Source organism: Ovis canadensis, chromosome 7 (genome assembly GCF_042477335.2).
Source record: "Ovis canadensis isolate MfBH-ARS-UI-01 breed Bighorn chromosome 7, ARS-UI_OviCan_v2, whole genome shotgun sequence".
NCBI lineage: Eukaryota > Metazoa > Chordata > Mammalia > Artiodactyla > Bovidae > Ovis > Ovis canadensis.
Genome location: NC_091251.1, coordinates 67,090,233 through 67,105,597, shown reverse-complemented (window position 1 = coordinate 67,105,597; position 15,365 = coordinate 67,090,233). Strand labels below are relative to the sequence as shown.

The 15,365-nt window shown below is 37.0% G+C and overlaps 1 protein-coding gene across 1 annotated transcript in view; it reads right to left on the bottom strand.

Annotated features, from left to right (window-relative positions):
- WDR72 (WD repeat domain 72) overlaps positions 1-15,365 on the bottom strand; it is a 222,441-nt gene that overhangs the window by 68,084 nt on the left and 138,992 nt on the right. Inside the window, exon 18 of the mRNA XM_069596477.1 lies at positions 10,978-11,173. Within this exon, the coding sequence (XP_069452578.1) occupies positions 10,978-11,173 (196 nt within the window). The remainder of the gene's footprint in view (positions 1-10,977; positions 11,174-15,365) is intronic.

Below are 15,365 nucleotides of genomic sequence, written 5' to 3'. Positions count from 1 at the left end.
TCACTCAGACTCACGTCCATCGAGTCCGTGATGCCATCCAGCCATCTCATCCTCTGTCGTCCCCTTCTCCTCCTGCCCCCAATCCCTCCCAGCATCAGAGTCTTTTCCAATGAGTCAACTCTTCACATGAGGTGGCCAAAGTACTGGAGCTTCAGCTTTAGCATCATTCCTTCCAAAGAACACCCAGGGCTGATCTCCTTCAGAAAGGACTAGTTGGATCTCCTTGCAGTCCAAGGGACTCTCAAGAGTCTTCTCCAACACCACAGTTCAAAAGCATCAATTCTTCGGCACTCAGCCTTTTTCACAATCCAACTCTCACATCCATACATGACTACTGGAAAAACCATAGCCTTGACTAGACGGACCTTAGTCGGCAAAGTAATGTCTCTGCTTTTGAATATGCTATCTAGGTTGGTCATAACTTTTCTTCCAAGGAGTAAGCATCTTTTAATTTCATGGCTGCAATCACCATATGCAGTGATTTTGGAGCCCCCCCAAAATAAAGTCTGACACTGTTTCCACTGTTTCCTCATCTATTTCCCATGAAGTGATGGGACCAGATGCCATGATCTTCGTTTTCTGAATGTTGAGCTTTAAGCCAACTTTTTCACTCTCCTCTTTCACTTTCATCAAGAGGCTTTTTAGTTCCTCTTCACTTTCTGCCATAAGGGTGGTGTCATCTGCATATCTGACGTTATTGATATTTCTCCTGGCCAACAAGTTATTAAAATTGTTCTAAGGCTGAAAATTGGACAGATATATTGACAAGTTAAAATGGTAAAATAAGGGTGCTGTCAGCAAGGTGAATGACATTCTGATGGAATGGGATACTCCAATGACATGAGACAGACTTTATTTTCTTGGGCTCTGAAATCACGGCAGATGATGACTACAGCAATGAAATTAAAAGACGCTTACTCCTTGGAAGAAAAACTATGACCAACCTAGACAGCATATTCAAAAGCAGAGACATTACTTTGCCAACAAAGGTCCATCTAATCAAGGCTATTGTTTTTCTAGTAGTCATGTATGGATGTGAGAATTGGACTATAAAGAAAGCAAATAACTGACTCATTGGAAAAGACCCTGATGCTGGGAAAGACTGAATACAGGAGGAGAAAGGGACAACAGAGGATTAGATGGTTAGATGGCATAACCAATATGATGGAAAGCAAACTCTGGGAGTTGGTGATGGACAAGGAAGTCTGGTGTGCGGCAGTCCATGGGGTCTCAAAGAGCTGGACACAACTGAGCAACTGAACTGAATGACATAAGAACATATGGATAATTTTTCCTTGAACCACCATTTCTCTAACAGTTGCCTTGCTGTGTGCTAGACACTGTACTCTCTGTTGAGAATACAAAACTGACTAAATCCCTGCTTTTTCTCTCAGGGAATTTAGTTGTATCAAAACTGTTTCCAGAACTAGGAATGCATATGCATATTGACTAATGGCATTGCATTTAAGATAGAAACTAATATCACACAAGGTGCCAGGCTCAGAGGTAGAAATGGAGTCAACAGGGAGGAGGCTGATCCAAATGAGTCAGGTTGTAAGCAGAACTCTAGCTTAGAGAGCTGTTGGCTACAAGAGATCACAAATGAACCAGAAATTCAAGAAGAGACAGATGAGTCAGAACCCAGGACATGAATCCAAACACTGAAGAAATAGTGTTTGACACAGCAGCTCCTTAAATACTTCCACAGAGAAGCTGTAGCTGAATGAAGAATAAGAAGACGAGTTTCAAGCAAGTCTCCAGGCTCTCTAAAAACATCAGATTGAAACCCGGTCATGACAAAATGAGTAATGAAGAGCTAAATAATCAACCATTAGGAAAGAAGCTTTGGAATGGTTACAAGTGAGATTCATTCATGTGTCTTATTTTTAATTTTTTGTGAGCTTTCCATGTGCACACACATAATCCTGGGGTGATGATGCTTAGAAAATGATTTCGTGTGTGTATTCAGGCTATATCTGGCCGCTACAGGAAAGCAATCAGCTGACTTTTCTTGTCTTCTTTTTCTATTACTAATTAGAAATTGGCTGAATCTTTAGTAGGAGCTAAAGATTCTGTGGTCCATCCATTCATCCATCCTCTCAATAATCACTTATTACCAGCTACTAGGTGAAGGACCCTCCCAGGTGATGGGAGGAAAAAAGATAAATAGACCCGACCTCGTCCTTGAGAGGTCAGTGTTGGGAGGCCAGTCTCAGTTTGGAGAACAATAGTGTAAAATACATTGATTTCAGGGACAGAATCTAGATCACTTTTCCTTTGTCAATAAATTTAAATGGGCATGCAGACAATAATCGATAAATTGGTGCTCGCACAACTGTCACCAAGGAAATATTTAACTCAATTCCTTGATGCTACTGTCTGGGCCAGGTTGGCATTCTGATTGCTCATGAGGAAAAAGGATGATGCAACACTCTAGTTCTTCATATGCCAAGATGAAAATCATCAATCTCAATCTCTGTGAAAGATGAAACTACTTTGGTAAAAAGAGCAGTGAACTCTATCAGTCTTTCTGAGGCGATGCAATCTTAAAGATGATTCAGAGAGGGAAGAAACAGTGGAGAAGTTCAGGATTTATATAGGGAGAAAGGGAAATGATAAAAATTCCCCATCTATTTTGCAAGAAGCAAAAAATAAGACAGAACATATGTTAAACCCAAATGACAACAGTGTTTTTTGAAAGGTATGTAATGTACCCTAGCTAAATTATTTGCTTATCATATGCAAACTCCTCATCATTCAACATGAATATCTTGATATTTAAATACAATTGTCTATTATATAATTTGAATTAATCTATAAAAATGAAAATTTATATTTCCTCTTTCTCTCATACTGCCAACCTTTTGACTAATATGTATATGCCAAATCTTTTTCATATCTATTATTTACCAGTTGGCATTTCCAGTTCCCAAGCATAAAACCTTCTAATTTGTAACCACTGCTGCTGCTGCTAAGTCACTTCAGTCGTGTCCAACTCTGTGCGACCCCATAGATAGCAGCCTACCAGGGTCCCCTGTCCCTGGGATTCTCCAGGCAAGAACACTGGAGTGGGTTGCCATTTCCTTCTCCAATGCATGAAAGTGAAAAGTGAAAGTGAAGTCGCTCAGTCGTGTCCGACTCTTTGCGACCCCATGGATTGCAGCCCACCAGGCTCCTCTGCCCATGGAATTTTCCAGTCAAGAGTACTGGAGTGGGGTGCCATTGCTGTCTCCATTGTAACCACTAAAACTTATGTAAATGTATATTCCAAACAAAGCTATTTAATGTTAAGTGCATCTTTTGTGAAATAGCTTATAGTATCTCATCCAAAGGTTAATAGAAATTAGTTATTTGATATTTGCTCATTAGTTGATTCAAGAGAGCATTTCCTCTGTTGTTATACCAAATGTTTGTGGTTCTGCAGCCTTGTGATCCTCGACCTGGGCAATACCTATCTCTGTAACCGTCATATAGGAGACACATTGTAAATATTAATGAATTAAGAAATAGTAAAAGACTCTGATGCTGGGAGGGATTGGGGGCAGGAGGAGAAGGAGATGACAGAGGATAAGATGGCTGGATGGCATCACTGACTCGATGGACATGAGTCTGAGTGAACTCCGAGAGTTGGTGATGGACAGGGAGGCCTGGCATGCTGCGATTCATGGGGTCGCAAAGAGTTGGACACGACTGAGCGACTGAACTGAACTGAAAGGAAAAGAGTGTTTAATTGGAAAGCAATGCCAGAGAGTAATGAAGAACCCAGATTCTGATGCCTGGGTTTAACTCTTGGTTCTGTTGCTTGTTCAGATAGACTTTGGGAAAGTTACCTCTCTGTATCTAGTTTCTCATCAATAAAGTAATAACAATACTACCTATCCCCATAGAACTGTTGCCTGAATCAAATGATTTAAGGTACATGAGGCACTTAGAACATACTAAGCCATATCGGTGTTAGATGTTATTATTATCATCACTATCACTATCATTGCTATTCTAGAGGACTGAGAATTCCCTGGTGGCTCAGATGGTAAAGCGTCTGCCTAAAATGCAGGAGACCTGGGTTCATTCCCTGGGTCAGGAAGATCTTCTGGAGAAGGAAATGGCAACCCACTCCAGTATTCTTGCCTGGAAAATCCCATCGATGGAGGAGCCTGGTAGGCTACAGTCCATGGAGTCACAAAGAGTCGGACATAACTGAGTGAGTTCACTTTCACTTTAATTAGGAGAGGAAGGCATTGGCACAATGAGATTCAAAAAGGGCACATGCTCTCCAGAGAAGAAATTAAGGATGTATTGGTTTCTCTTTAATGTTCAGGTTCACATTTATGCATGTATGGATCAGATAATTCTTGGGAGAAAGAAAAGGGTATAAGTGGTCTTTGAAACAGCTGCCTTCTCCTACTCCAGCTTTTTTTGCTTGGCTAAATTATGTTCATCTTTCAAGTCTTGCATTAGGCATCTCTTCTTCAAAGAAGTCTTCTTGACCTCAAATCTGGGTTAGGTACTGCTTTGATGTGTTCCTGCAAACTCACCCATAGCATCTGATATACTATGGTCTTCGACTGGGGATTTCCAATTTGTTCTCTGTGTATCACCAATTCATGGATCAGTACACAGAAGCATAGAGGAGTAATGCATAAAGATGTATTCAAAGTTTTGGAGCTAGCACAGTATGCAGTACAGAATATCAAGTTACCATCCCTTCATAACCAAAAGCTTGTCATAGCTGCCTTCTGAGTCCACCCAGTGCATTTTCTTGGTAAAACTCTATTAGTCTTTGCCCTGCTTCATTCCGCATTCCAAGGCCAAATTTGCCCGTTACTCCAGGTGTTTCTTGACTTCCTAATTTTGCATTCCAGTTCCCTATAATGAAAAGGACATCTTTTTTGGGTGTTAGTTCTAAAAGGTCTTGTAGTTCTTCATAAAACTGTTCAACTTCAGCTTCTTCAGCATTACTGGCTGGGGCATAGACTTGGATAACTGTGATATTGAATGGTTTGCCTTGGAGACGAACAGAGATTATTCTGTCATTTATGAGACTGCATCCAAGTACTGCATTTCGGACTCTTTTGTTGACCATGATGGCGACTCCATTTCTTCTGAGGGATTCCTGCCCACAGTAGTAGATATAACGGTCATCTGAGTTAAATTTACCCATTCCAGTCCATTTTAGTTTGCTGAATACCAGACCACCTGACCTGCCTCTTGAGAAATCTGTATGCAGGTCAGGAAGCAACAGTTAGAACTGGACATGGAACAACAGACTGGTTCCAAATAGGAAAAGGAGTACGTCAAGGCTGTATATTGTCACCCTGCTTATTTAACTTATATGCAGAGTACATCATGAGAAACGCTGGACTGGAAGAAACACAAACTGGAATCAAGATTGCCAGGAGAAATATCAATAACCTCAGATATGCAGATGACACCACCCTTATGGCAGAAAGTGAAGAGGAGCTGAAAAGCCTCTTGATGAAAGTGAAAGAGGAGAGGGAAAAAGGTGGCCTAAAGCTCAACATTCAGAAAACGAAGATCATGGCATGTGGTCCCATCACTTCATGGGAAATAGATGGGGAAACAGTGGAAACAGTGTCAGACTTTATTGTTTTGGGCTCCAGAATCACTGCAGATGGTGACTGCAGCCATGAAATTAAAAGACGCTTACTCCTTGGAAGAAAAGTTATGACCAGCCTAGATAGTATATTCAAAAGCAGAGACATTACTTTGCCGACTAAGGTCTGTCTAGTCAAGGCTATGGTTTTTCCTGTGGTCACGTATGGATGTGAGAGTTGGACTGTGAAGAAGGCTGAGCGCCAAAGAATTGATCCTTTAGAACTGTGGTGTTGGAGAAGCCTCTTGAGAGTCCCTTGGACTGCAAGGAGATCCAACCAGTCCATTCTGAAGGAGATGAACCCTGGGTGTTCTTTGGATGGAATGATGCTGAAGCTGAAACTCCAGTACTTTGGCCACCTCATGTGAAGAGTTGACTCATTGGAAAAGACTCTGATGCTGGGAGGGACTGGGGGCAGGAGGAGAAGGGGACGACAGAGGATGAGATGGCTGGATGGCATCACGGACTCGATGGACGTGAGTCTGAGTGAACTCCGGGAGATGGTGATGGGCAGGGAGGCCTGGCGTGCTGGGATTCATGGGGTCACAAAGAGTCGGACATGACTGAGCAACTGAACTGAACTGAACTGAGTCCACCCAAAGGCTGTGGTTGGGATACTTTCTTGCAGAAAATACAAAGAACTCTGATGCATGCATTACCAGTACATGTATGTTTGTTTATAAATAATATACATCTTATTAGTATATCAACATTAAGTCCATTCTAAAATATACACGAAAATAAGAATTTCAAAAGCAGAACATTAACACACACATATACACAACAGTGCCATTTACACCTTTTTTGCTTAAGATTGCATCATTAGAATTATCTTCAATCATAGTTTCTTGGCTAGAAACTTTTGCTTATTATCTGAGAGTTACTTTAGTTAATGCTAGAAAATAAAATCAGTAGGTCATCTGAGCAGGGACACTTGAAACTGAAGATAGGAGAGGCAGCCTTCTGGGAAGTGAATCTTCCATTCTCTACCCAGAATATCCTATGAGATACTGCACTACCCAACATAGGAATCAAATCAGCTTACCAAGGTCAATCTATGGATCAAGGATATTTTTGTTGAAAAAAATGCAAGTATAGATTTTGATTATTTCACTCCTCCATATCCATTTCATCAGCAAATACTTTGGCAAGCCACTTCAGTATTCTTGCTTGGAAAATCCCATGGACAGAAGAGCCTGGCGGCCTGGCAGGCTACAGTCTATGAGGTTGCAAAGAGTCAGACATAACTGAGCAATTGAGCACAGCACCTGTATATACATTCAAAATCTGATCACTTTCACCTTCTCCAACCAAGCCACCATATTTGTTCCAAGCTGCCATAATTTGGATTAGCATTATATGGCCTCCCAACTGGTCTCCCAGCTTCTGCTCGTGGCCCTGAACTTTAGGCAGTGAGATTCCATTAAAATATGTGCCTATTGTCTGTTCTCCCATCTCAGAGAGAAAGCTTAAGACCTCAGTCTGATACACAAAAGGCATTCTATGATGATCCCCCATTACTTCTCTGCTCCTTGCTCACTTGCCTTACACAGATTTTTTCTAAATTACTTCTGTGCCTTTAAGAATGCATTGGCCTTCTCCACCTGAAGGCCTCAAAGGAAAAGGAAGATGTATTTCCCATAACTAACAATATCAGGTAAGAGTTTCCCTGTGAGGTAGTCAGATACTATATTTCAAAGCCTTTCTACACCTAGACAGATTTCCTTCTGAGATATTCAACAAGCAGATGAAAACTGTCCTATGCCAGTTCTTCTACTGATGGCCACCAGGATCACAAAACTTTTCTGTTAAATATACCTTGATTTACTATAAAATAATGGTTTTACTTAAAGAGCACATTTTCATTATTTAACTTTGCAGATAAGACTTTGAAAATAATGCAAATTATAAAGATTACTTGCAATACTCTTATTTGATGTATCATCTTCACAACCACACAGTTTAACATGAATTTAAATTCAGCCAGTAATTCCATGCTGACAGTTTTATCTACAAAGCCTCCATTTCTATTTCAACCAATTTATTTAATGAAACAATTCAGAGTACTTGCTTAAACTGATCCAAATAACATTTTTTAGAAAGTCAAGGGAAATAGCTTTCTAAGGCTTTTTAATAATAGAAACCATTGCTGTTTTTTAAAGTATTAAATCTTAACCTCAAATGTGAGTGCTAATTATACAATTTCTTATTAAAGAGATTCAAGTAGATTCAGTAGATCGCTATAAAACTGTAAACTCAGATAAAATTCACAGATCTCCTATAAAACACTGATTCACAAATATTAAGACCTCAAATAAAATATAAGCTGTGAAACGTAACAAGTGAAAACACTGAAAAATAAGATACAAAATAATAAAGTGCAAAGGCACATTGTGCTTCCATTCTCATTTTCCTGAGTTCCATCTCGTGTACAAACCTTTCAAGAAACCTGGTGATTTTCTTTATGAGGGCTGCGATGGCAACGACTGAACAGTCTGCATTTTCTTTGTTAATAGAAAGTATGATTTATGAGAGAGGCATAAAAATCTAAGAAAATCACTCAATAAATTATTCAATTTTCAGATCAAGCTGATTTAGAGCAAATTTCCTTCATGCTGCAAGTGTGGAAAATGCAGCTTACTGGATGAAATGAGTGCTTAAGAGAGTATCTAGAATTGTTTCCTTGTTTTTAGTAATTTGGTGACTGTGGACAAGTCATATACCTTCTTTAAGTCCAGTTTATTCATTTAAAAAATGAAATAATAATAGGAAGCATGTCTCAAAGTGCAAGAGATACACTACTAGCGGCATTCAAGATACCCAGTATGGTGATGAACTTTTTTCCAAATACTATTTATTTCTATGTGTATGAGAAAGATACATAATTAGTATGTTAACCTAAGTATTGATAGAGGCTTATGTCAGGAAAAGCCTAGGTAGCACCATGGAAATCTCTCTTCCTCAGATAGTCGTTCTTTTCAGCTGTTAGAACATAGTAAGAGTGCAATAACTGTTGCTGTTAATATTATTTTCCTTATGATCTATTAATATTATTGTCATATTACCACAGCACTAATAAGCCAAACATAAAAGAAGTTTATGAGTATCTATACAAAAAATTCATGTTACTTTTGAAATGATTTACAAATAAAATGCAAGAAAGGAACCAAGAAAGAATAAACAAAAATAGAAAAACAAACAAAAACAAGTAGGGGGAATGGGAAACTCATAGAGGAAAAATGAGCAAGGACCTGATAAAATTAAACAATATAAACCATTTATCATAAGAATATTTGATAAAATGATATGTTGCAGTCACACTGAAGCTAAGTAAATCTGCCTATAAAATTTGAGGTATAATCATATTTGGTGAATACCACCTATATTATCCTCTTAACCTTTGAATCAGGATGTCTGAGATAAATAAAATAGCTTTTTAGTTATTTATTTTTAAAAATTCCATCAAGTAGTGTAGTGTATACCACTAGTAAAGATCTAAAGCTTTTCCTGTAATTATACTTAGTTCCTCTGAATAGTTTTTAAATTAGTTTTGTTTATTTTTTCCAAAAGGGGAAAAATGGCAATGTTAGTATCCAATATACTATTACTTGCAAATTTTTCTCTTCAATGCTTGTTACTTGCTTTCTATATACTTGCAATTGGAGTTAATATTTTCATATAAGGACTATTTCCCAGGACAATATATACTTATTATTTGTGAAAATATTATACTTATTTTAAATAAAATATTCTAAATTTAATCCACCAACATATATCAAGTAGTTTTAATATTTTTGTGTTCCAATTCTTATCACAGCTAATCCTAAATTTTCTAAAGGATCACTCAATAATGATAAAGATAGACAATATTTATTAAGATCTAGATTCTTTAGTACAGTAAGATTCAGTTCCATAGAATTAATAATTCTCAATTATGAAGTTTCACCAGAGGCCCCAATCTGGTGAAACTTCAAATAATGAGTAAGCCATGTGATGGCAAAACTCATAAAAATTTCACCTTGATAGCCTGCCAAGAAATGAGGCTTATGGGCCAATGGATAAATTAGACACTAGAGATAAGTAACAGAAATACCACCAAGTGAGAATTATCACGTGATGAATGACACTAGCTACCTTTGGAGAGACACTACAGGTGTCTCTCCAAATGAATCAAGAACACAAATGTAGTCAGTGGAATTAATTTAAAAAGGAATTTTTCTGCTTCTTGTTTGAAAGGTGTAATACAAATACAATTATGTGACATGAACAAACAGGAAGGCCTTAAAGCGAGTAAATTTGCCAGATAATTAAAGCTAATTTCTTTACAACAAAAAAAACAAGTGACTTGAAATCACCACTGAGTTTTAACAAATTACTATCTGAATTTACCAGCCTCAGTGACTTTCTTGGTACTAGGAAATAGTCCATCTATTTTGATCTTTGGTCTTCTTTGAAAAAGCCTTTTTCTGCTACATAACCTCTTTCACTGTATAGTGCTCTCTAATCAGTAATCTTATAAAAATAATAATAAGAAATAAATATAATGCATTTTTAAGAATAATATCTGTTTTAAGATTTAACATTTTAAATTTAGCAACATTTCTGAGTCCCAAATAAAATCTCTTTTAAAGAGCTAAAAGAAGTATCTAAAATTTTTTAACAATCTGAAACATGTAAACTTGTAACATGTTTTCCTGAGAAATATATATAATAATATTATATGTTTATTTTTTCATCAAAAGCTTACTAACAAAGTTGAAAATCAAAGTTTTGCTTAATTTTACTATTTTTTAATTTTCATTTTTAAGTCACAGATAACAGGCTAAAAAGTCAGATAACATTATACAGCAGAAATTTAGACTCACTTTCTAGTCAAAACCATAAACACTGTGATTATAAGGTTACAGTGATAAAACTGGTTACAGAATGAATCAAGTGGTCCAACTATAGAACAGTTTACTTTTAATTTCTATTTCATTTCTTATTCCCCCCCCCCACAAAATAGCACATGGCTATTATCATGTTATCAAATGAACACAAATTTAGGACCCGTTATTAGCAGAGTATTCTTATAATATATGTCCCATTAAGGTATTATTGTTACTTCTGTTTTCATTTTTACTGTCTTAACTTTAAAACATTTAAATAAAGAACATAAATTTTGTTTTGTAAAATATTTATTAATTATAATTTAGAATTAGAAACTTGACAATTATGAGGAAATTGATTGCAGAATAGGTCAGAAACAGGGCACTTAGCTTGGCTTTTGCAGAAATGATTTATTGTGAACTCATATTCTCAACATGCTCTGAGGAGTAGAAAAAGTTCTGATGAAAGAGCTTGCCAATAAATTTTGCACTTACTTTGCAGCGGAAAAGTGTCCGTAGTGCACTGTAACTCAGGCTCCTTGGCCCATTCGATCTTTGGCAGCATCTGCATCATCTCATAGTCACCATTCTTTGCCACAGACTCTAGTTCACTGTTGACTGGTGTCTTTCTTAAAGTCTTCATGTGCTTCTGAACTTCTGCCAAAAGAACAGCTTGTATTGCTTCAGTTACCTGTAAAATTAATTTTTTAAATTGAATTATTTTTAGTGTCCACAAATGCTCGGGGTCTTATATAAACCTCCAAGCCTGGAATTTTTATTTGAATGTCTCATATAAATTATAATGCTCCATTCCACCAGAATTACTATCTGAAACAACTGAAGTGTAGTTACTGGAAACTAGCATCCATGTCATCATACTGTTCTTTTTTTTTTTTTTAAAAAAAAAAAAGCTCAAGAGAGTATAAAAGGAAAATTTAAAGGCATTCTCCATTCTTCCTCATAAAATATTTTCATTTTCACCAGAAAACAAAATTTGAATATATCACATTGTTCTTAAAGACAAGTTTAGTTTCTGAATGCCAAGTACAATTTAACATACTTGATTTAAAAAATACAGAAAATTAAAGACAAAACTTTAATAATAAATCTCTAAACTGTGTATATGTGTAAATAGTTTCATGTGGCTTAAAATACTGCAAAGCCTGCCTTCCAGTTATTGTACATAGCCAGTCAAGAACCACAGTTGAGGGGAGAGGGAAGGGGAATATTTATCATGAGGTATCCAGTGGTGGTAAAGTGGATTGGTATTGTACCTGTCTCCTGAGAACCCAGTGTGCAGGTCAAGAAGCAACAGTTAGAACTGGACATGGCACAACAGACTGGTTCAAAATTGGAAAAGGAATATATATGCCAACGCTGTATATTGTCATGCTGCTTATTTAACTTACATGCAGAGTACATCATGTGAAATGCCAGGCTGGATGAATCATAAGCTGGAATCAAGAAATATAAACAATCTCAGATATGCAGATGATACCACTCTAATGGCAGAAAGCAAAGAGGAACTAAAGAATGTCTTAATGAGGGTCAAAGAGAAGAGTGAAAAAGCGGGCTTAAAACTCAACATTCAAAAAACTAAGATCATGCCATTCGGTCTCATCACTCATGGCAAATAGATGGGAACAAAGTGGAAAAAGTGACAGATTTTATCTTCTTGGGCTCCAAAATTACAGCAGACAGTGACTGCAGTCATGAAATTAAAAGAAACTTGCTCTGTGGAAGGAAAACTATGACAAACCTAGATAGCATATTAAAAAACAGACACATCACTCTGCTGACAAAGTCTGTAGAGTCAAAGCTATCGTGTTTCCAGTAGTTGTATACAGAAGTCTGAGTGCTGAAGAATTAATGCTTTCAAATTGTGGTGCTGTAGAAGACTCTTAAGAGTCCCTTGGACAGCAAGGATATCAATCTTAAAGGAAATCAACCCTGAATATTCATTGGAAGGAGTGATGCTGAACCAGAAATTCTAATACTTTGGCCACCTAATGCGAAGAGCTGACTCATTGGAAAAGACCCTGATGCTGGGAAAGATTGAAGGCGGGAGGAGAAGGGGGAGACAGAGGATGGGATGGGTGGATAGCATCACTGACTCAATGGACATGAATTTGAGCAAGCTCCGGGAGATAGTGAAAGACAGGGAAGCCTGGAGTGGTACAGTTCATGGTGTCACAAAGAGTCAGACATGACTTAGCAACTAAACAATAACAGCAATCTTGTGAGACCTTTAGGCTCCAGGGACACTCAGAGAGTTTATGCTGATGGCAGATGCTCAGTAAACAGCAGGAGCAGAAGAAACTCTATTCTAAACTCTATTCTAGAGTTTTAAATAGAGGGAACATCCAGAAAGTATCAGAGTAGTTTCCTGATCACTGATTATCCCCCTATTCTTGGCCACTCAGATGCTTGTTTGGGTTGTGGCAAAAAGGCTCATGAATGATGTGATTTTACTACTGCACACCAGATCCATTAACATCGTAGTACTGCCTGTTACAATAAAGGTACCTAATCCTTAACCATGCATATTTGTGATGAGATACTCAACACTGGGAAAGCTGTTGCATACCATGAATACAACATAAAATTCTACACATTATGGTACTGATGACTTATTAACTACTATATGCTGAAACATATATTAACTATTAGCTATGATATCTACTAACATAGTATTTTAGATCACAATAAGAAAACCACACTTATCATATAGATATTATGAGGGGACAACCTGTATTAATTATTCATGGATAATTTTACATCATTGAATTTATGTCATTTTAATGTTATCACACATTTTATTTGATAGCACTGCCTCCAAGATATGAGTGGTATGGTATAAAGAGAAAGAGATATCAATCTGAAATGAGAATGTCCAAGTTTATGTTCTGACGATGACAGTTATTACAAATGCGACTTTTGACAAGTTATGTACTTCTCTGGGACTTTAGGGGACATATGTATACCTTTGGCTGACTCATGTTGCTATTTGGCAGAAAACAGCAAAATTCTGTAAAGCAATTATCCTTTGATTAAAAAAAAAAGCCCAAACCCCAAAACAACAGTATGTGATGCTGAGAGAGGTTAAGATGAGAGCTTTCAATCACAGAAAGCTGTATGGAACTTGCTTCTGTTTCTACATATAAAAATCAGGAAGATATTGGAGGATACCCTTGGACCTGTAGTACATCCAGTCTATGGTCTGTCCCTCGGAATGGGCCGATTGGCCATATGCTCCCATAGGATTATGGATGCCCTCTCATGACTGTGATTTACTGTGATTTAGCATGTCCTCTATCTACCAGATATAATATTCTATAACAACCTGGATCAATATTCTTTCTTAAAAATATACAGAGGTTTATGGAACTTCAGTCAATATGTCTAATTATTAGATTGACCATATTTTATAATTGTTAAATTTTGGAACTTTTTAACATGTATGTCACTATAAATATATACTGCAGGAATAATTAATACGAGTATCATTAAAAAACAAGATGAAGTGGAAACAGCAGGATAAAACATATTTACTGCAATGAGCAGGACAATCAGAGCCACAGAACTTAAAAAGTGAATACAGAATGGCACATAGCCAGTTGGAAGCAAATTCAAAATATACATTTTGTGCTCAGTGTGAGATCAATACTCAGAGACATGGTACAATTTATATAAGCATATAATAATGCTACAGTGTCTGTTATACACTGAACACTGCTGCTTTACTGCTGCTAAATCGCTTCAGTCGTGTCCAGCTCTGTGTGACCCCATAGATGGCCTCCCACCAGGCTCCCCCGTCCCTGGGATTCTCCAGGCAAGAACATTGGAGTGGGTTGCCATTTCCTTCCCCAAACTAACACTGAACACTAAAATCATGCAAATAAAGTTGAAATAGATTTTGTGTACTTTAAAAATATACATGATGGAAGGTAAAATTTAATGATAGTTTCTGACTATCAATATTTAAGTCTCTCTAGCATGTAAATACAGTAGATAAATTTTGTAGATAGGTAGTATACATAGAATTTTTCCCAACAAATATATAATCTATAGATATTATATAGCTTTTTAATGAAAATAATGAACCGGAATTGAAAGCACAATGCAATAAAGCTGTCTCCTAAATGCATATATAGTTTTTCCTGAAAAGACAGATACACGAAGCATTACAATTTATAAAGGAATGTGCAGATTTAAAATGAAGTTTGAAAATCCATTGACTGAGAAAAGAGAGCCACATCTGGACCATATACTTATTAGCTGGAAGTATTACTGTGCCATAGCAAGCTAAATTTTTTTAATGGTTTTCTGCTAATACCTTGAAATAGCAAAGTATTGTAAAATAGTACAGAGCATTATGAAGACTCATAAGAGCCCCTGTAGCCTGCGTGTGGTTTCAATGTCCAGACTTTCTGGTATAAAAGCATTTTCCCAACAGTCAGACTCATACTAGCCTTTCATGTCGTTTCATCATTTCCTGGAAAAAACAATACTTCTCTCTGGTGGCCTGGATTTCACAGTTTCACCTAACAGTGTAAGATTATAAAATCCAAAGAACTTTAGTGTTGCTTCAGAAATGTGCAAGTTAGCAACCCCAAAACTCACCGTTGCTTCTCCAGCATTTATTTCTATGTTGGGTATATTTCATGTGTGAGAAACAAAAGAGACGATCTGCAAACTCTTTCATCTGCAAAATTAACTCGTCCTTACTTATTTCCTTAAAAATACCCCCTTCAATTTCTGAAGTAGGATTTTGCTCTGTTTTACAAAATCATTACCATTGCCAGTGTTCTTAAAATACATTAAAAAGCAGGTTCAAATTAACATGTTTAATTGCTTAAATGAACACCTTTATGAGGAATTTG